The 22,937-nt window shown below is 49.9% G+C and overlaps 1 protein-coding gene across 3 annotated transcripts in view; it reads right to left on the minus strand.

Annotated features, from left to right (window-relative positions):
* Positions 1–15,342, minus strand: part of ASMT (acetylserotonin O-methyltransferase) — a 45,436-nt gene extending 30,094 nt beyond the window's left edge. For 2 of the 3 annotated variants that reach the window (XM_061408270.1, XM_061408269.1), the window contains exons 1-4: positions 14,205–15,342; positions 11,044–11,218; positions 8,797–8,926; positions 8,093–8,161 (exon numbers count right to left, since the gene is read on the minus strand). In XM_061408270.1, the coding sequence (XP_061264254.1) occupies positions 8,093–8,161; positions 8,797–8,926; positions 11,044–11,218; positions 14,205–14,273 (443 nt within the window). In that variant the 5' untranslated portion in view covers positions 14,274–15,342. Of the gene's footprint in view, positions 1–8,092; positions 8,777–8,796; positions 8,927–11,043; positions 11,219–14,204 lie in introns of those variants that run through there. The other variant, XM_061408267.1, reaches the window with a different exon arrangement.
* Between the last annotated feature and the right edge of the window lie 7,595 nt (positions 15,343–22,937).

Consider the following 22,937-nt stretch of genomic DNA (forward strand, 5'->3'; position numbering starts at 1 on the left):
CTGGAGAAAACCATAATTTGAAAAGATGCACACACCTCGATGATCATAGCAACACTCGTCACGATGTTCAAGATGTGGAAGCAACCAAGCTGTCCATTGACAGAGGCGCAGATGAGCAAGGCGTGGAATACGACTCAGATGAGGAAGCCGTGGTATCCACACACCGTGAAATATGACTCAGCCGCAAAAGGAGAAAGAAGCCTGGTGCACTTAGCATAACAGAACCACTTTCCTGGGGTGAAGAATGCGCAGCATCAGGGATTATTAGCGAGAGGCAAACCAGATTTCAATGCAGAATCACTTGGCACCGGTCAGAATGGCCGCTGTAAACAACTCCACAAACACTCCGTGCTGAAGAGTCTGTGGAGGAAACAGAATTCTCCTCCTACCACCCGGGAACGCAAATGGTGCCTAGCACTATGGACAACCGTCTGGATGCTCCTCAGACAATTAGAAGGGAGAGAGAGAGATAAGGCAATCAGAACAGTCCCTAACACCACACACAGCAAGAATCTGCAAATAGCCTAAGACCTAGATGGAAGGACAGGTTCTATGAAATTCTTAGGGGAGGTACATGCGGGACACATTTTGATATCCACCCCTTGGAATAATGGGGCTTCCCTGGTAACTCAGCGGCTAAAGAATCCCGCAATGCGGGAGACCCTTGGTTCGATTCCTGGGTTGGGAAGATCCCCCGGAGAAGGGAGAGGCTACCCACCTCCAGTATTCTTGGGCTTCCCTGGTGGCTCAGCTGGTAAAGAATCTGCCTGCAATGCGGGAGAGCTGGGTTCCTTTCCTGGGTCGAGAAGATGCCCTCGAGAAGGGAAAGGCTACCCATTCCAGTATTCTGGCCTGGAGGATTCCATGGACTGTATAGTCCACGGGGTCGCAGACAGTCAGACACGACTGAGTGATTTTCACTTAGAAGAATGAAAACTAAACCCAAAACGAAAACAGGACCTAATTAACCTTAAAAGCATTTCCACAGCCAGGACATCCTCAAGGAAAGAGAAATCCTTAAAATTGTGGGGGACGGGGGGAGGATCATTTGCAAACAAAGATACCTGCCAGAAATTCGTCTCCAGAACATACAAATAGCTCCTGTACCTCAATGTCAAAAACACAACCAACCCATGGAAAAAAAAAAAAGGGCCAGAGATGGAAATGCATATTTCTTGCAAGCAACTATAGAGGTTGCATTAGATCCATGAAAAGTGCTCGGCACCAGGAATTATAAGGGAGAGGCAGATCAAATTCCAGCGAGGTATCGCCTCACATAGCTGAGAATGCTCATGGTCAAACCCTCTACACACACCCAATGCCTCAGATGCGGTAGAAAAGCACGGGGCCCTGCTCCTGGGTTGCTGGGAATCCAAACAGGTGACGGGCGTCACGAGGGACAGCGTAGGGGACGCCTGAAACAATGAAAGCCAGAAGGAAGCGGGAATATTCCCAAGACCGTACACTAAGACGCACTTCAGGAAAGACCGAGATCTAAATCAGAGGACACGGACTGTGAGCCTCTGCACGAAAATGCAGTCAGGACAGCCTTGCCGTCCACTCAGAGTAGGGAAATATACACCCAAAGTAAGAAAACAGGATCTGCTGCTGCCGCTGAGTCGCTTCAGTCGTGTCCGACTCTGTGCGACCCCACAGACGGCAGCCCACCAGGCTCCCCCGTCCCTGGGCTTCTCCAGGCAAGGACACTGGAGTGGGTTGCCATTTCCTCCTCCAATGCATGAAAGTGAAAAGTCAAAGTGAAGTCGCTCAGTCGTGTCCGACTCTGAACGACCCCATGGACTGCAGCCCACCAGGCTCCTCCGTCCAGGGCATTTTCCAGGTAAGAGTACTGGAGTGGGGTGCCACTGCCTTCTCCGAAACAGAATCTAGTTAACCGCAAAAGAATTTGCACAGCACGGGGAATCCCACATGAAAAGATAACGCTCAGAATGGCAAACAATCTTTGCAAACCAAGATACCCACGGAGAACTCGTGTCCGAAACACAGAAACAGCTTGTGCGGCTCTGTGTCAAAAACACACACACACAGACACACACACACACACACACACACACACAAAAACAAGAAATAAAGGGGACATAGATTGAAATGGGTACGTCTTCGAGAAGGCAGAAAGATTGCATTAGGGACATGAAAACGTGCTGAGCATCACTGCTTATTAGAGAGAGGCCACTTAAAAGTCTGGTGAGGTATCTTATCACCATACACCTTGCCCGTCTTGTGAGAACGGGCATCTCACAAAATCCCCAAAATAAACGCTGAAGAGGGTGTGGAGGGGAGAGAGCCTCCCTGCACTGTTGCTGGGAGTGGGAATCGGTCCATGCAGGAGGGAGAAGAGTATGGGGGTCCTTCAGAAAAGAAAACAGAGAAGCATCTTAGGACACGTTCACCCCGACCACGGGCACAGAGCCAGAGAAGCCCCAGGGTTTCCAAAACATAGGTACACTCGGGAGATCACAGCCGCGCCAGGAAAATAACCAGGACACGGAAACAGCCTGAGTGTTCGGGGACAGGTGAACGGGTAAAGAAGAGGGGGCCTCACAGACACGACGAACCATCAACTCAGCCACGAACGAGCAGGAGAGAATGCCACGTCCAGTGTGAGAGGAGGAAGCAGAGATGATCAGACCTAGAGAAGCCAGGAGACAGGGCGAAGGAGACGACTTGTGGCTGGAACCTAACAATGGATACAAACTGCTTTACGCAAGAGAAACAGACGTTGGAACAGAGAAAAGAAACTTACGCTTATAAAAACAAGAAAAGGTAGTGATGAGGGATCCATTAAGAGTTTGCTGATAACACACACATTTGTTCATGCTGAGCGGCTCAGTCGTGTCCGACTCTCTGCGACCCCGTGGACTGTAGCCCATCAGGCTCCTCTGTCCGTGGGATTCCCCAGGCAAGGACACTGGAGTGGGCTGCCATGCCCTCCTCCAGGGGATCTTCCCAACCTGGGGATCAAGCCCTAATCTCCTGCATTGCAGGCAGATTCTTTATCCACCGAGCCACCAGATTATAATATAATCAAACATGATCCAAAATGACCTACTGAATAGCAAAACGGCGTCTACTGAACACACTCTAACCACCTATATGGTGGAAAAATAAAGAAGAGATAAATATCTATGTATAAGGAAATCCAAGTTCCTGTACCCTTGAAACAAATACAATATCGGAGGAATGAAGCGTTCTCCAAAGTAAACTAACATTTCTACTACAAAAAGGGGTTAAAAAAAACAGTTTCTGGAGAAATTCTGCCACCTCGTGGCTGGGCTTTGTAACGACACATATAAAAGCTGCGCTTGCTGTCATTAAATTGAGGGCAGGAGGAGAAGGGGACGACAGAGGATGAGACCGTTGGATGGCATCACCGACTCCATGGGCATGAATTTGAGCAAGCTCTGGGAGATGGTGGTGGACACGGAGGCCTGGCGTGCTGCAGTCCATGGGGTCGCAGAGTCAGACCCGACAGAGCGACTTTTACTTCACAACCCTCTTGAACAATCGTGAAGAGGTTCATTTGGATCCACCACACAGAAAATGAACAATGAGCCAAAAATAAGAAAAAAGCATGTGGGCACAGACCTTAAATGCATTTTGACAACTGACGACATCGAAAACGATAGAGAAAGAGACTCTCAGAATGGAAAAGAAATTTTTTCTAACCAAGATACACACAAGAAATTCACCTCCAATTGCTACAAACAGCTCACACGTCTCATATCAAAACCACAAAACATCAGAGATAAAAAGGGTCCAAAGATAAAAATACATATTCCTTCCAAGAAGGCATACAGAGGGCCATTCCACTCACGAAAAGTCACTCAGCATCACTAATTATTAGAAGGTACTCAAAGACAATGAGGGATCTCCTCACACCGGTCAGCACGACCATCATCGAGACATTCTACCAAGAACACGTGCTAACAAAGGGCGGAGAAAAAAAGGAAATCCTCCTACACGTTTGCTAGGGAACTACATCAGGGCAGGAATTGTGAAAAACAGCAAGGAGCGTCCTTAGAACACTAACCCTCCAGAAAACGTACGACCCAGCAGTCCCACCTGTGGGCTTAGATCCAGAGAAACATCACGATGCGAAATGACACACGCACCCCTGTCTTCAGGACGGCGTGATTTACAAAGGCCACGAAAGCGAATCGACCGAAATGTCTGTCGACAGGAAAATGAAGACAGAGTGGGGCCCACCTCTCCCCTGGAGCACGACTCAGCCACACAGAGGACGGAATAAGGCCACGGAGAGCGGCATGCCCCGAACGAGTGGCCGTCACACTCGGGGAGGGAAGGAAGTCAGAGACGGGGAGACAAAGGTCCTGAGATGCCTCCTACACCTGGATTGTAGATATTCATGCGGACGAACTAATTACACAACAGAGACAGACTCTGAAACTGAGAGAAATTACCTATAAGTGTCTCACACACACACACACATGCACACACACACAAGCTGTAATGGGGATGGGGTTATTTCAGAGTTTGGAATGGACATATTCCAGTTCCCATATACGATGTGATGATCAAAAACACCTGCTGAACACCACAGGGAACTCTACTGAACAGACGCTAATTACCTAGATGGGAAAGAGAGCCCGAGACAGAATGGACAGATGTCTGTGTATAAATGAATCAAGTTCCCGCACCCCTGAAATTAACGCAATGCGGGAAAGCAGCCGTGCTCTACCGTAACACACGGGCTTCCCCGGCGGCTCAGAGGGTAGAGGATCCGCCTGCGGTGCGGAGACCCACAAGGCTCAATCCCGGGGTCAGGAAGACCCCAGAAGACCCACGTTCCATCCCTGGGTCATGGAAAGATCCCCTGGAGAAGTGATTGGCAACCCACTCCAGTATACTTGCCTGGGAAATCCCATGGACAGAGGAGCCTAGACTCTTGAGAGTCCCTTGGACTGCAAGGAGATCCAACCAGTCCATCCTAAAGGAGATCAGTCCTGAGTGTTCATTGGAAGGACTGATGCTAAAGCTGAAACTCCAGTACTTTGGCCACCTCATGCAAAGAGTTGACTCATTGGAAAAGACCCTGATGCTGGGAGGGATTCGGGGCAGGAGGAGAAGGGGACAACAGAGGATGAGATGGCTGGATGGCATCACCGACTGGATGGACATGGGTTTGGGTGGACTCCGGGAGTTGGTGATAGACAGGGAGGCTTGGTGTGCTGCAGTTCGTGGGGTCACAGAGTCGGACACGACCGAGTGACTGAGCTGAACTATATATATTAGTATAATGAATAATCAACAAAAAGAAAACAGGACCTCATCTACCTGAAGAGCATTTGCTCAACAAAGAAAGCCCTGAACGAAAGAAACAGATAGTGTTCAGACTGCAAAAAAAAAAAAGTATTTGCAAATGAAGACACTCACAAGAAATTCAACTCCAAAACTTATGAGGAGCTCATGCATTTCAATATGACAAACACAGACAACCCAAGAAGGAAAAAAAAAAAAAATATATATATATATATGCCAAAGATCAAAATGGATATCTCGTCCAAGAAGGCATACAGGTTGGCATCAGGCCCATAAAAAGATGCTCAGCATCAGTAATTATTAGAAGCAAATCGAAAGTGCAATGACGCATCCCTTCGAACAGATCAGAATGGCCATCTTCAGAAAGATCTACAAAGATCAAGTGCTGCAAAGGGCAGGCGGCAAGCGGAATCCTCCCGCAGTCTTGGTGGGAAGCTAGACTGGTGCAGCAAACGTGGCAAACGGCATGGAGGTTCCTTACAAAACTTCAGCATCCAGAAACCGTACAATCCAGTAATCCCACCTCTGGGCTCAGATCCAGAAAAAAAGTCATGTTTCAAAATAACACACGCCTTCCTGTTTTCAGGGCAGCACAATGCACATTGGCCAAGACACCGAATCCACCGAAACGTCCCCTGACAGGAAAACAAAGGCAGATCTCTCTGTGCAAGAATACGGCTCACCCGCAGAGCAGAACGGAATAAGGCCGCTGCCAGCAGCCTGGATGGACCGAGTGACTCCGGTACCAAGTGACGGAAGTCAGAGAAAGACAGCTATCATATAACCATGACGGGGGGCTCTGGGTGTTCACACAAACGAACTAATTTACATAACAGAGCCAGACTCTGAAACGGAGTAAAGAAACTTATGTGTGAAAGTTGCTCAGTCGTGTCCAACTCTTTGCGACCCCAAGGACTATACAGTCCATGGGATTCTCCAGGCCAGAATACTAGAGTGAGTGGCCTTTCCCTTCTCCAGGGGATCTTCCTGACCCAGGGATCAAACCCAGGTCTCCCAGCATTGCAGGTGGATTCTTTACCAGCTGAGCCACCAGGGAAGCCCAAGAATCCTGGAGTGGGTAGCCTATCCGTTCTCCAGGGGAATCTTCCCAACCCAGGAATCGAACCGGGGTCTCCAACATTGCAGGAGGATTCTTTACCAGCTGAGCTACCAGGGAAGCTCAAAGGAACTTATGACTACCAAAAAAAAAAAAAATGTTATATGAAAGTGACAAATGAAGGGTTAGGAATGAACATGTACACACTCATATATACAGAATTGATGATCCAAAAGTCTGTGCTGAATTGCACAGGGAAGTCACTGAGCATGATGTAACTACCTCTGTGAGAAAAACAACCTAAAAAAGAATAAACCTCTATGTATAACTGAATCAAACTCTGGAATACCTGAAAAAAAAAAAAAAAAAACCACCAGGTGGAAACTCAACTCTGCTGCTGCTGCTAAGTCGCTTCAGTCGTGTCCAACTCTGTGTGACCCCATAGACAGCAGCCCACCAGGCTCCCCCATCCCTGGGATTGTCCCGGCAAGAACACTGGAGTGGGTTGCCATTTCCTTCTCCAATGCATGAAAGTGAAAAGTGAAAGTGAAGTCGCTCAGTCATGTCTGACTCTTAGCAACCCCATGGACTGCAGCCTACCAGGCTCCTCCATCCATGGGGTTTTCCAGGCAAGAGGACTGGAGTGGGGTTCTGAGTATTAGGGAAACGCAAATCAAACCTACAACAGGTAAATCATCTCGCACCGGTCAGAACTGCCATTATCAAAAACTCTGCAAACATTAAGTGTTGGAGACCTCGTGGAGAAAAAGGAGCCCTCTGCAGTTTTGGTGGGAATGTGTACTTGTCCAGGTATTATGGAAAACGGTATGGAATGTTCTTTAAAAACTAGAGAGCTATCGCACGATCCTGTGGTCCCGCCGCTGGGGCATACACCTGGAGAAAACCATAATTAGAAAAGACACGCACCCCCCAGGATTCATCACAACACTATTCCCAACAGCAAAGACATGGAAGCAACCTCAATGTCCATCAACAGAGGAATGGAGAAAGAAGATGTGGTGCATATATAGGGTGGGATATTACTCAGTTGTTACAAAATGAAATCGTGTATATTTGCATAACCAAATCCCTTCACTGTAGAGCGGAAATTAATGGAACATTGTAAATCAACACGACTGCTGTAACATTTCAAGCAACCTAGATGCCCATCGACAGACAAATGAATAAAGACTCTGTGGTACATATACACGATGGAATATTACTCCGCCACAAAAAGGAACGCCTTTGAGTCAGTTCTAATGAGGTGGAGGAACCTGGAGCCTGTTACACAGAGGGAAGCAAGTCAGAAAAACAAATATCGTATACTGAGACATACATATGGAATCTAGAAAGAGGGTACTCGTGAATGCATTTGCAGGGCATCAGTGGAGATGCAGACATACCAGACTTACAGACCCGGGGAGGTAGGGAGAAGGAGAAGGTGGGAGGTACGGAGAGACGTACATCACCATGTGTGACGCAGATAGCCCATGGGAATCTGCGGGATGACTCAGGGAGCTCAAACCGGGGCTCTGGGACAACCTAGAGGGGTGGGAGGTGGGAGGGAGGTGGGAGGGAGGTTCAAGAGGGAGGGGACGCAGGCCAACCGATGGCTGATGCATGCGGATGTGTGGCAGAAACCCACACAATTCTGCAAAGGGATTATCCTTCAATGAGAAATACACAAATGTAACTCTCAAGCAGGACGCTATGGGAGTGGGTGGGCGGCGTCACCTGTAGATGGCAGAGAAGAGCTCCTCGGACGGGATCCCGAAGGCTTTCAGATACTGGTTCCTCCCTTCCCTGAAAACGAGGAGGAGACCGTCACTCAGGCCCCGAGACGTCACTGCACTCCGTTCACGCGGCCTTGCACTCACAGACCTTCCCCTGGCATCACAGACGGCCTCCGCGGGAAACGAGTAACCCAAGACTACTCGGGAATCGCTTTCCACTTTGCAGTTCCGTTCAGTCCAGTCGCTCAGTCGTGTCCGACTCTTTGCGACCCCACGGACTGCAGCACGCCAGGCCTCCCTCTCCATCACCAACTCCCGGAGCTTGCTCAAACCCATGTCCATGGAGTCGGTGATGCCATCCAACCAGCTCATCCTCTGTCGCCCCCTTCTCCTCCCGCCTTCAGTCCTGCCCAGCATCACGGTCTTTGCCAGTGGGTCAGTTTTTCACATCAAATGGCCAAAGTGTTGGAGCTTCAGCATCAGTCCTTGCAGTGACTCTTCCCTGTATTTCTATTATTACTCCATCAGCTCCACCTCACACCATCAGGCATTAGATCCGGGAGTTTGGAGACCCGCGCGCTAAGAAACCTAGATCCGGGAGCTTGGAGACCCGCGCAATAAGAAACCTAACACGTTGCTTCCTGGCACGCCCGGAAGCCAGCCCGCAGGCGGCCCTGGGGACTCGCGGGCGCGGCTGACACGCACCTGACTGCCTCCGCCAGGTGGCGCCAGCAGACGTAAGCGGTCCTGCCCGCGTACAGCAGCATGTCCCGCTGGGACCTGGGGCTGCCTCTCACCAGGTAGGTGCTGGCGAGCTCCGTGTTTGCATACACAGCTGAAAACAAACAGAAGGGGCGGGGGAATAAAGTTAGACACCCAGGCATCGCCAAGATGCCAACAGTTATGCTGGCAACTTCCTGACTGCAGACGTGATTCTTGCCTGGGACGGTCGGCACCCCGACAGCTGGACCCTCGTCCCGAAGGACCGGCTGGCCTGTGGTGCAGGGGCTGCGTGTCCTGCCTGCCGCTTTCAGCCCTCGTAAATCCCACGGAAAGATCCGATGTAGCAAACGGAAAGGGCCAGCGAGCCCCAGTGTTGCTCAATCCCTCAGTCGCCTCCGACTCTTTGCGACCCCGTAGACGACACGTGATACATGTCCGTGGGGCTCCAATCCTTTGGCCTTACCTGCTGCAAAGAACTGACTCCTTGGAAAAGACCCTGATGCTGGGAAAGATTAAGGGTGGGAGGAGAAGGGGACGACAGAGGGTGAGATGGTTGGATGGCATCACGGACTCAATGGACATGAGTTGGAGCAAATTCTAGATGGAGGAGGACAGGGAAGCCTGGCGTGCTGCTGTCTATGGGGTCGCAAAGAGTGGGACACGACGGAGCGACTGGACTGCACTGAATGCGCTCACTGTTTCTGCCCAATCTGTACCTGCCGAATGCTTGCGGGGCTCCAAGGGGTCCCCAGGGCAACAGCGTTGCAGCCGGAGGTCCTGTAACCTGGTCTCTGAGCCGAGCGTCCCAGCGTCTCCGGCCCGGCAGGTTAGCCCACATCCTGACGTGCCTACCCGAGGGTCTGCAGGTACAGCAGGCTCCTCCCGCCCCCAAGAGCTTCCCCTTGAACGTCCGCCATCCTCCGCAGGTGTGTCCTGGCTGGACCGCAGCCCGCGCTGGGGGTGCCAGTGGGGGAAAGGGAGGGGGCTGCAAAGCTTACTCACAGGGTGTGACTGCTTGATTCCCAAGCCCACAGCCATCTGAGTACCGTCAACCCCCAAACAACGTCCTCCTGTTCAAGTTAACTCACTTTCTCTGTTTGCACCCCATAAATCCAACGGGGACGCAAGTCCTTGCTTCAAGGAGAAAGCCCATCACCCACCTCTACCACTGCCCTCCCACCCACCCCTATTCTGCCAGGCAGTGGTCCCTACACTTTGCAATTTCACAGATTCTCAAGATTCTAAAAAAAAAAAAAAAAAATCTAAGTGACTGATATAGGGCTTACAATTTTTAATTTTGCAAAGAAGGGGCATTAAAAGTAAAAACTGGCAAGGACCATCTTCTGTAAGAGGAAGGCAGCTTCAATACCAAAACAAGAATATGATCTTAACACAAAGGGCAACCCTTGAAAAGAAGCAGTTGAGCATGATGGAAAAATTACTCCCGTGTAACTTTTCGGTCACATTTCTGTCTCGTTGCTTGGATATTTCATCAGGGTTTCAGTGCAAACACCAGCCTCTGGAAACTTCCTGATCCACAGTCAGCAAATGACAACCCGAATTTGGTACCCGGTTTTGGCCATCTGTTTTTGCCAATAAAGCTTTATTGGAACCTTGTTCCGTCAACCTGTTCTGCTGAAGAGCTTTATTGTAACTCTGTTTCACCGCCTGTCTGTTCTATAAAGCTTTACTGGAACCCTGTTCCACCACCTGTGTTGACAATAAAGCTTTATTGTCACCCTGTTCCACCACCTGTGTTGACAATAAAGCTTTATTGGAACCTTGTTCCAGCATCTGTTTGGTCAATAAAGCTTTATTGGAACCTTGTTCCACCACCTGTCTGGCTAATAAAGCTTTATTGGTACCATGTTCTACCCCCTGCCTGGCCCATAAAGCTTTACTGGAACCCTGTTCCACCACCTGTTTGATCAATAAAGCTTTATTGGAACCCTGTTCCAACACCTGTTTAGTCAATAAACCTTTATTGGATCTTTGTTCCACCACCTGTCTGGCCAATAAAGTTTTATTAGGATCAGCCCCGCCCATCTGTCTGTCTCCAGCAGCTCTGATGCTCCAAAGGCAGAGATGAGTGTCATCTGCAGAGACCTCGTGGCCGGCCTTCCAGGCTGAGAAGACTTACTCTGTGGCTCTTTCCAGAAAAATAAAACAGAAAACTGTGCTGAAAGTGCACCTTTAAAACGCCTTCTTCCAAACAGCCAGGGTGCTTACCTTTTCCTCCCCTCACGTCGGCTTGCAGCAGCTTCAGGGACACACAGGTGTTCAGTAGCAGCTCTGTCCCCTGGGGGCTGGAGCCCAGATGTGAAGACACTGCTGCTGAGTCCAGGGGCTCCAGGGCCTCTGCCAGGAGCTCAAACACCCCCAGCTCACAGGCAGCAAAGAGAACCTCGGGGCAATGAAGACAGAGTCAGCTTTAGTTCTCCGAAGACTCACACTCTTCAGGAGGGTGAGTCAGACAGAGAAGGGAAAATATCATCCGACATCCCCTTACATGTGGGATCTGTAAAGAAATGACACAACCCAACTTACAGAATAGAAAGACTCACAGACTTAGAAAATGAACTTATGGTTGGCGGCAGAAAGGATGGTCAGGGAGTCTGGGATGGACATGGACACACTGCTGTATTTAACATGGAGAACCAGCAAGGACCTGCTGGACAGCACAGGGAGTTCTGCTCAGTGTCGTGTGGCAGCCTGGGTGGGAGGGGAGCTGGGGGAGAATGGACGCATGGGTGTGTATAGTTGAGTCCCTTTGCTGTCCACCTGAAACCATCACAGCATTGTTCATTGACTATGCTATGCTAAGTCACTTCAGTCATGTCTGACTCTGTGTGACCCCATAGACGGTAGCCTACCAGGCTCCCCTGTCCCTGGGATTCTCCAGGCAAGAACACTGGAGTGGGGTGCCATTGCCTTCTCCGGTTCATTGGCTATACCCCAGTATAAAATTAAATGTTTACATTAAAATGGCCATATCCATTCCTGTTCTGTTAAGACGGTATTAACTCTTATTCTGTAAAGATTGTATCTACTCTTCTTAAGGTTTTATTAGTTGTTATCCTTAATAGGTCGCTCCAAGTCCTACTATATTAAGATTGTATTAAGCTTTATCCTCTTAAGATGGTATCAGCTCTTGCAGTGAGCTCAATATTAACTCTAATTATATTAAGTTGTAATGACTCTTGTTCTATTGAGATGTCATGAACAGTCCATTAAGAGTGCATTCAGATTTTTTTCTATTAGGATTTTATTGACTCTCCTTGTACGAAGGTCGTATTCAGCCGTATTCTATTAACGCGGAATCAGTTCTCACCCTGTTAAAGTTGTGTTGATTCTTGTTCAGTGAAGTTGGCATGATCTCTTACCCTGCTATGATTATACCAGCGCCTATATTCAGGTTTTATTCACTCCCTATTCCTGGGTTTCAGCAGACAAGCGCATCTGGGGTTTCCCTGGTGGCTCAGACAGGAAAGAGTCTGCCTGACAATGCCGGAGACCCGAGTTTGATCCCTGGGTCGGGAAGATCCCCTGGAGGAGAAAATGGCAACTCACTCCAGCATTCTTGCCTGGAGAATCCCATGGGCAGAGGAGCCTGGCGGGCTGCAGTCCATGGGGTTGCAGAGTCGGACACGACTAAGTGACTGACACTTACCCTGCAGTGATTGTATAAGCGCTGTGCTCGGGTCTCGTTCACTCTCTATGTAAAAACATTTCATGAACTCCTATTCCAAGTGGTCGTAGTACATTTTCTTGCCTTAACGTTGGGTGCAGTCTTATTCTATTGAGATATTATAAACGCTCACTCCATCGAGGTTGCACTCAGGTTTTTTTCCATTCATATTTCATTAACTCTCCTCGTACGCAGGTTGTCTTCAGTCACATTCTATTAAGATGGTTTCAGCTCTTGTTCTGTTAACGGGGTATTGACTCTCATTCTGTAAGGCTGGAGGACGTTATATTCTCTGAAAGTTGGGTGCGCTCTCGTTCTATCGAGGTTTTATCAATTTCCTCCTGAGGTTGCATTAAGTTTTATCCAATTAATATAGCGTTCGCTTTTCTACTGAGGTTGTATTAACTCTAATTATAGTAAAGTTGCAATCCCTCTTAGAGTCTGAGATGTTTTGAACCCATCCTACTAAGGTCGTATTCATATTTTATTCTATTGAGTTTTTAAATTATTTTTACTTATATTTCTTAGTCTCCACCAGGTCTTAGTCGTGGCACGTGGGGTCTAGCTCCCTGACCGGGGGTCGAACCCGGGGCCCCTGCGTTGGGAACTCAAGAGTCTTAGTCACTGAGCCCTCAGGGACGTCCTTCTACTGAGTTTTACTCAGTCTCCCATTCCACTCAGGTTGTATTTACATTTATTCTCTTAACACTGGATTCACTCTCGTTCTATTGAAATATTTAAAGTTAATTTTACAGCAGTAGCTTTACAATGTTGTATTAGTCTCTGCTGGGCAGCAAAGGGAATCAGCCATCGTTTATACATATATCCCCTCTTATTTTGGATTTCCTTCCCATGTAGGTCAGCACAGTGGAGAAGGCGATGGCACCCCACTCCAGTGTTCTTGCCTGGAGAATCCCAGGGACGGGGGAGCCTGATGGGCTGCCGTCTGTGGGGTCGCACAGAGTCGGACACGACTGAAGCGACTTAGCAGCAGCAGGTCAGCACAGAACTCTGAGTAGAGTTCCCTGAGCTGTACAGCAGGTTCTCATCCGTCCTGTTTTATACACACGATCAACAGTGTGTGTATATGTCTCAATCCCAGCCTCCCAACCCACCCACGATTTTATTAAGTCTGTTGTTCTGCTGAGGTCCTATTCAGTTTTATCCTCAACGCCGGATTCACCTTTTTTCTATTGAGATGTTATTTCTTAATACTCGGTTTATATTAAGTTTTATTCTAATAAGATTGTATGCACTCCTGTTTCACTAACACAGTGAAAAAAGGGTTAGTCAGTCATGTCTGACTCATTTTTGACCCCATGGGCTGTAGCCCCCCAGGCCTCTCTGCCCACAGGATTCTCCAGGCAAGAATCCTGGAGCGGGTTGCCATTTCCTCCTCCGGGGGGTCTTCCCGACCCAGGTGTGGAACCTGGACCTCCTGCGTTGCAGGCAGATTCTTTACCAAATGAGCTACCAGGGAAGCCCCTACAACTGTCGTTCTGAGACGCCACTCCGTGAGGGCCAACACATCCCTAGAAGGGCCCCAGGCCCCGATGGCCAAGCTTCTGCCCGTGGACTCGCCCAGAGTCCCAGCGCACCCTCGCGCCCCCCGGAGGAGACCGCGTCCTCGCTCAGCACTGAGTGCCTGTTGTCCTTCTCACCTCCCGGCAACAGAACCTCAGCCGGTGGAGCCTCTTCCTACCTGGGAGACCATGAAGCCGTTGGCGTATTCCTTCAGGAGACTGTAGCCCTCACCCTCCTGGGAGCACATCTTCCTTCTGGGCCGGTCTGGCTTGGAGGGACCCCGGCTATCTTAGCTTTGGGCTTCACCAGTCTATGAGCAACCTGGGCAGATGGCCAGCATGTCACTACTGACCCTGTAAGCTGGACGCCGGGGAGCGAGCCCAAGACGGATTGTTCTAGGAGATTCCATTAACCTGGTGAAGGGGATGAGAGAGCTTACGAGGGACCCCTGGGGCTTCTGTTCACACCTTCTGTCTCTGATGAGCACACAGCCCGAAAATCGCCTGTCACCCCAGCCCCCTCCCATCCTTGTACCATCAGCGGTGCAACTGGTCCCAAACCCACATGCCCACTAATCACTAGGGATGATGACTCACTGCATGGACTGAACAGTCTCTGGGCCCTTCATTTCGGCGGGTGGCGGGGGTGGGGGAGGGTGGGTCTTGGGTGCAGCCATAACAAATGACCACAGAATGTGGGATTAAAACCACAGACATCTGTGCTCCCCCAGTTCTGGGGACCAGATGTGTGAGCTCAAGGGGTCCCAGGGCTGAGCTCCATCCAGAGGCTCCAGGGAAGAGTCCTTCCTGCCTAGTCCAGCTTCTGGGAGCTCCAGGCGTCCATCCCTGGGCTGGAGGCCGCCTCCCTCCAGTCTCTGCCTCCATCTCCCCATGGCTTCTCCTCTGTGTCCCTGTCTCTCCTCTTCTGTGTCTTATAAAGACCCTGTCCTTGGGTTTAGGGCCACCCCCATTCAGGAAGGACCTCATCTCAGATCTTTGACTCCATCAGGTATGCAGAGAACCTTTGTCCAAACAAGGCCAGGTTCTCAGGTTCTGGGGGTGAGGACGTGGACAGCTGTTTGGGGACCCGTGATTCAGCCTCATACACAGGGGTGGTCAGTGCATCCGCGTTTATCACGGTGATCGGCAGTGGCATTTCAATCGCCAGGAACCGTGGTGAGCCATGCTGTTGTGGGAGGAAGCCCAGAACCTGCCCTAAGCTGCTGTCCTGCCTTGAGCCACTACAGCCCCACTGGGGATACGCTCTTTCTTTCCCAGCCATCTCTGACGCTCAGCTTCATGGAGCCCAGATGGGTGCTTCAGCTTCCACCCCCCACCCCCCACCACACAGCCTCCCCTGAACCCCGGCAAGCACACCTCCGTGTCCGCTGACCACGCTGTACCTCATGCCCTGTTTCTGGGCACACGCTGCTGGAGAAGGGGCTGGGGGAAAGCTCCAACTATGAACCAATGCTGTGCCTCAGAGAGGTCCTCTGTGCTTCGTGGCTGGGCAAGCGAGGGTTCCCATAAAGCTTTATTGATGAGAAAAAAGGTGGTGGAACAGATACCAATAAAGCTTTATTGACCAGAGAGGTGTTAGAACAAGGTGCCAATAAAGCTTTATTGACAAAAAGGTGGTGGAACAGATACCAATAAAGCAATACTGACCACACAGGTGATGGAACAAGGTTCCAATAAAGCCTTGTTAACCGGACAGGTGGTAGGTAGACAGGGTTTCGATAAAGGTTTATTGGCAGAAAGCCTAACGGGGAAGGCCATGGGGGGATCCTCAGGAGGGACCCCCAGGGGGACAGAACGACTGGCCACTGAGTGCATTTGCTTGATTAAACCGCCGGCAGCCCTTTCTCAGCCAGCTCCCCTGAGGCTGCGGAATCAATCCCGGATCTTCACTTAAGGCGATTAGTTTAGTGATGAGATGGAGGGTTAAAGAGGATCAGCACGACCTGAGACTGAACCCTGAAATTCAAGGTCGGAGCTTGGATTCACTCTTCCAGGAGCAGAAAGTGTTAACCAGGGTTTCCTGGCCTCCTTAATCAATGGAAACTAATCAGGGATGACAGAGGATGAGATGCTTGGATGGCATCCCTGACAAGATGGACATGAGTTTGAGCAAGCTCTGGGAGTTGGTGATGGACAGGGGGGCCTGGCGTGCTGCAGTCCATGGGGTTGCAAAGAGTCGGACATGACTGAGCGACTGAACTGACTGAACAGATCAGAGGCCAGACAAGAAATTCTGCAAAGATCTGACTCATTGGAAAAGACCCTGATGCTGGGAAAGACTGAAGGCGGGAGGAGAAGGGGGCGACACAGGATGAGATGGTTGGATGGCATCACCGACTCGACGGACATGAGTTTGAGCAAGCTCCGGGAGTTGGTGATGGACAAGGAGGCCTGGTGCGCTGCAATTCATGGGGTCGCAAAGAGTCCGACACGACTGAGTGACTGAACTGCAACTAAGGAAGGATGGGGACTGGATCCATGGACTCAGAGCCTCTGACTATTTGACCATCAGCACATCTTATTCTCCAGATGGACGGTCACCCTCCTGTCGGCCACAGTCTCCGATCTCAGGACCCATGATGGGACTTGAAGGAACAGGATGTTTATCTGCCCGAATTCTCAATCTTGACGGCAAGGGCAAGTTGCCTGGGGGAGGGGCCGTTCAGAGACCTGCCCCTGGGCCAGCTTCAGTTTCAGTTCAGTTGCTCAGTCGTGTCTGACTCTTTGAGACCCCATGAACCGCAGCACGCCAGGCCTCCCTGTCCATCACCAACTCCGGGAGTTCACTCAAACTCATGTCTATTGAGTCAGGGATGCTATCCAACCATCTCATCCTCTGTCGTCCCCTTCTCCTCCTGCCCTCAGTTCTTTCCCAGCATCAGGGTCTTTTCCAATGAGTCACCTCTTCACATCAGGTGGCCAAAGTATTGGATTTTCAGCTTCAACATCAGTCCTTCCAATGAACACCCAGGACTGATCTCCTTTAGAATGGACTGGTTGGATCTCCTTGCAGTCCAAGGGACTCTCAAGAGTCTTCTCCAACACCACAGTTCAAAAGCACCAATTCTTTTGCGCTCAGCTTTCTTTATAGTCCAACTCTCATATCCATACATGACCACTGGAAAAACCATAGCCTTAACTAGACAGACCTTTGTTGACAAAGTAATGTCTCTGTTTTTTAATATGCTGTCTAGGTTGGTCATAACTTTCCTTCCAAGGAGCAAGCATCTTTTAATTTCATGGCTGCAATCACCATCTGCAGTGATTTTGGAGCCCAGAAAAATAAAGTCTGACACTGTTTCCACTGTTTCCCCATCTATTTCCCATGAAGTGATGGGACCAGATGCCATGGTCTTAGTTTTCTCAATGCTGAGCTTTAAGCCAACTTTTTCACTCTCCTTTTTCACTTTCATAAAGAGGCTCTTTAGTTCTTCACTTTCTGCCATAAGGGTGGTGTCATCTGCATATCTGAGGTTATTGATATTTCTCCTGGCAATCTTGATTCCAGCTTGTGCTTCTTCCAGCCCAGCGTTTCTCATGATGTACTCTGCATGTAAGTTAAATAAACAGGGTGATAATATACAGCCTTGACGGACTCCTTTTCCTATTTGGAACCAGTCTGTTGTTCCATGTCCAGTTCTAATTGTTGCTTCCTGACCTACATACAGGTTTCTCAAGAGGCAGGTCAGGTGGTCTGGTATTCCCATGTCTTTCAGAATTTTCCACAATTTATTGTGATCCACACAGTCAAAGGCTTTGGCATAGTCAATAAAGTAGAAATAGATGTTTTTCTGGAACTCTCTTGCTTTTTCAATGATCCAGCGGATGTTGGCAATTTGATCTCTGGTTCCTCTGCCTTTTCTAAAACCACCTTGAACGTCTGGAATTTCACGGTTCACATATTGCAGAAGCCTGGCTTGGAGAATTTTGAGCATTACTTTACTAGCGTGTGAGATGAGTGCAATTGTGCGGTAGTTTGAGCATTCTTTGGCATTGCCTTTCTTTGGGATTGGAATGAAAACTGACCTTTTCCAGTCCTGTGGCCACTGCAAGTTTTCCAAATTTGCTGACATATTGAGTGCAGCACTTTCACAGCATCATCTTTCAGGATTTGAAACAGCTCAACTGGAATTCCATCACCTCCACTAGCTTTGTTCATAGTGATGCTTCCTAAGGCCCACCTGACTTCACATTCCAGGATGTCTGGTTCTAGGTCAGTGATCACTTATCTGGGTCGTGAAGATCTTTTTTGTACAGTTCTTCTGTGTATTCCTGCCACCTCTTCTTAATATCTTCTGCTTCTGTTAGGTCCATACCATTTCTGTCCTTTATCGAGCCCATCTTTGCATGAAATGTTCCCTTGGTATCTCTGATTTTCTTGGAGAGATCTCTAGTCTTTCCCACTCTGTGGTTTCCCTCTATTTCTTTGCATTGATTGCTGAGGAAGGTTTTCTGATCTCTCCTTGCTATTCTTTGGAACTCTGCATTCAAATGGGCCAGCTTGGATCCCCTGAATCAGGAAATCAGGTTTTTGGCTTTTAAAACACTCCAGGTCCGATGTGTAAAATCAAAGATTCAACACGAGCTAGTCATTGGGTGGTTCGGTCAATAAAGAGTCCACTTGTCAGTGCTGGAGACCCAAGTTCGATCCGTAGGTCGGGAAGATCCCCCTGGAGGAGGGCATGGCAACCCACTCCAGTAATCTTGCCTGGAGAATCCCACGGACAGAGGACTCAGGCAGCTGACAGTCCATGGGGTCACAAAGAGTGAGACATGACTTAGTGACTAAACCACCAGTCATTACATGAGAAATGGTTGCATCAACTCCAAAATGCAGATTAAAAAAAAAAAAAAAGAACTTTTAAGACACTTGACTGGCAGTGTAGTTTCCACTACAGAAGACACAGGTTCAATCCCTGATCGGGGAACTAAGACCCCATGTACTGTGGGTGGCAAAAACATAGAAAAAAAAAGAAAACAAAAACATCTAACATCTCTGAAACTGGGATGTTGCTCTGGGTTGAAGACTGTTCCCCTAAAATTCCTGGAACCTTGGGTCTCTGCAGGTGTGATAAAGGCAAGGTCTGAGATGAGGTCCTCCTGGCTGGGGGTGGCCCTAAACCCCATGACAGGATCCTTATAGGACACAGAAGAGGAGAGACACGGACACAGAGGAGAAGCCACGTGGAGACGCAGGCAGACGGGAGGGAGGCGGCCACCAGCCCAGGGATGGACGCCTGGAGCCCCCAGAAGCTGGAAGAGGCGGGGAGGACCCTCCCCCGGAGCCTCTGCAGGGAGCTCAGCCCTGGGACACCCTGGCCTCCTTTTCACGTGAGTGCCCTCAGTTCACGGGTTAACTTTGAAGAAACTCCACATTCCTACTTCCTACCGCAGGGGCCCTGCAGGGAATCAACGTACGGATTTTTAAGTAACATTTATTTATTTGGCTGCACTGGGTGTGAATTGTGGCCTGCGCAATCTTCACTCTTAGGGGGAGCATGAGCATCTCTTCGTTTCCCCACTGGCTCGGCTAGTAAAAAAAAAAAAAAAAAAAATCTGCCTGCAATGCCGGAGACAAAGGAGACGAGTTTCCATCCCTGGGTGGGGAAGATCCCCTGGAAGGAAATGGCAACCCACTCCAGTACGTGTGTTAGCCATTCAGTCGTGTCTGACTCTCTGCGGCCCCATGGACGTAGCCCACCGGGGTCCTCTGTCCATGGGATTCTCCAGGCAAGAACACTGGAGTGGGTTGCCATTTCCTTCTCCAGGGGACCTTCCCAACCCAGGGATCAAACCCACATCTCCTGCTTTGCAGGTGTATCCTTTATCAGTGAATCACCAGGGAAGGGCCCCTGTCCTGCTGCAAGTGAAACTCCAAGTCGCTCACTCATTCTTTGAACCCGGGTCTCCTGCATGGCAAGCAGGTTCTTTACCATCTGAGCTACAGGGGAAATTGCCATGGACAGAGGAGCCTGGATGGTTACAGTCCACGGGGTCGCAAAAGAGTCGGACACGACCGGGCAGAAGCGTGCATGATGAGTGTTTCTTATTTAAGTCCCCAGCTCGTGGCCATTTGTCACACGCTCCCCAGAAAACCCCTACGGATTTATTTCCAAAGGAGGAAACACAGAACAGGCTCCGTCTTGAGAGCAGGACTCCATTTCCGGCTGGACTGTGGACTTTGAGCTCTATGCCCAGTATCTATGGAAACAACAACCAACTGGAAAACCAGACCCCCAGATGGAAGAACCCCAGGATTCGTACCTAGACTCTCAGTCGTCTAAAAGAATACCCTAATTATCTGTGTGACCAAATAGAATCATACATTCTATTCTGCTTATTGGGGTATGACCACAGGCCTATTGATAATTGTCCACTGTTAACCACCTCGGCTTAAGGCATACGAATCACGGGTTAACTTTGGTTGCATCTTCTTCCTTCATCAGACTAGTTTCAGGGAATTTGGGGAGGTGGGTTTGGGCACGATGCTTAGGGTATATAAGGTTTTCAGAAAAGCTGGTCAGGGTCCTTGGCTAGGAGGAGACTCTGCCTTGGGCCCTCCGGTGTAATAAACTGCACTCCACCATCTGCACTGTCCTTCTGAATAAGTGTTTCCCAGAACGCGTGGCTACATTACGAGTAACTGGAGGGTCACAGAGCGCTGGGGACTGGTGGACGTGAGGAAGATGGTATCGTCTGAGCCTGGGATCGGGGGGACGTGGGGGGAGCCTGGGGGGCAGGAGGGCGGGGGCCATGCCACCCTCATCTTTTGCACTTGGCCCAAGAGGGCGGGGCTGCCCGATGTCTGGGGATTACAAGAAGACTCTTGGGAGTCCCCTGGACTGCAAGGAGATCCAACCAGTCCATCCTAAAGGAAATCAGTCCTGAATATTCATTGGAAGGACTGATGCTGAAGCTGAAACTCCAATCCTTTGACCACCTGATGCGAAGACCTGACTCACTGGAAAAGACTCTGATACTGGGAATGATTGAAGGCAGGAGGAGAAGGGGACAACAGAGAATGAGATGGTTGGATGGCATCACTGACTCAATGGACATGAGTTTGAGTAAACTCTGGGAGTTGGTGATGAACAGGGAGGCCTAGCGTGCTGCAGTCTGAGCTGGACTGAAACGTTGACAAAGCCCAAAGCGCCCAGGAAATCCTTGTAACCGAGCAGGACCCTAAGGCGCCTTTGCAGGAAGAGACCCCATCCCCCGCGCCCTCCGATTCACTTCCTCCCTAAAGTTCACGGCTAACCTTTTCTGATGCACTCGTCCGGAATTGTTTTGCAGATGCTGAAATCACCACCAGGTGGCTGAAATTACCACCAGGTGGCTGAAATTAACCACCTGAGGAGCAAGGAGCCCTCAGAAGACTGGCGCCTGAGGACTGATGGCTGAGAACCTTCCACCCCTGCTCCACCCCCACCCCCATGACCCCAGCTGTGACATTTTCTCACTGTGAATCGAGCAGCCCTGCACCAGCTGATCACAGACGTTCCCTGACGGCCCCTCGGGCACCACGTGGCCTTCTAAAGAAGTATGACTGAAAGCCTTTGGGGGGAGTTTGCCTTTTTTGAGCACCCGCCCACACCTGTCCAGCCCCCGTCCAGCACCTGCTGTAATAAAGCTGCCCTCTCCTTCACCACCACCCACGGTCAGGAGGTTGGCTTTAACTCTGTGCACTTTTGTCCAGTCATTACACCAAGTGATCCTCCCAGGGAAAGGAGAAATCAAAAGTAGAAGCCAAAACACCCTCTTCTTAGGTTTTTATTCAAGGAAAATGGTCAATATTGCATTAAAATGTTGCGAGTCCCTGGGACAGCAAGACCAAACCGGTCAATCCTAAAGGACATCAACCCTGAATACTCACTGGAAGGACTGATGCTGAAGCTGCAGCTCCAATACTCTGGCTGCCTGATTCGAAGAGCTGACTCATTGGAAAAGACCCTGATGCTGGGAAAGATTGAGGGCAGGAGGAGAAGGGGACAACAGAGGATGAGATGGCTGGATGGCACCACCGACTCGATGGACATGAGTTTGAGCGAGCTCTGGGAGTTGGTGATGGACAGGGAGGCCTGGCGTGCTGCAATCCATGGGGTTGCAGAGTCAGACACGACTGAGCAACTGAGCAACAAAAATGCACATAACGTAAAACTGTGTTAAGTGAGCTCGCAAGGTCTGAGGCCTTTCACAGTGCTGTGGAGACATCACGCCTATCACATCACATTCCCAACCCCACCAAGGAGACCCCGTCCCCATTAAAAGTCACTTCTCAGCCTCTTCCTCCCATCCCTGGCACCACAAGCCCACTTGCTGTCTCTGTGGATCTGCCTGTTGTGGGTGTTTTCGATCAATGGAGTCACACACCGAGCGTCCTTCTGTCTGCCTCGCTCACTGAGCATCGTGTGCTCAGGGCCCACCCACATTGCAGCCTGTCAGAGCTTCGCTCCTTTTCAAGGCTGCGTTATATTCCACTGTGTGCGTGGAACCCATGCTGTTTATCCATTTGTCAAACCACCCACTATCCATCTATCCACCTATCCATCAACCCAGCCATCCATCCATTTATCCACCCACCCACCCACCCATCCATCCATCCACCCATGCACCTGGGTGGTTTCCATACTCATGGCCGTTGTAAATGGTGCTGTTATGAAATTACCGTAGAAAGTCTTTCTCGGAAAACTCTTTTCACATCTTTCGGGTGTATTCGTAGGAGTGGGGCAAGTAGATCCCACAGAACTTCTACGTTTGACCGTTTAAGCCTTAGTCGCTTAGTCGTGTCTGACTCTGCCACCCCCATGGACTGCAGTGTGTCCATGGAATTCTCCGGGCAACACTACGGGAGTGGATTGCCATTTCCTTCTCCGCGTTTCACTTTAAGAAAC

Source organism: Bos javanicus, chromosome X (genome assembly GCF_032452875.1).
Source record: "Bos javanicus breed banteng chromosome X, ARS-OSU_banteng_1.0, whole genome shotgun sequence".
Classification (NCBI taxonomy): Eukaryota; Metazoa; Chordata; class Mammalia; order Artiodactyla; family Bovidae; genus Bos; species Bos javanicus.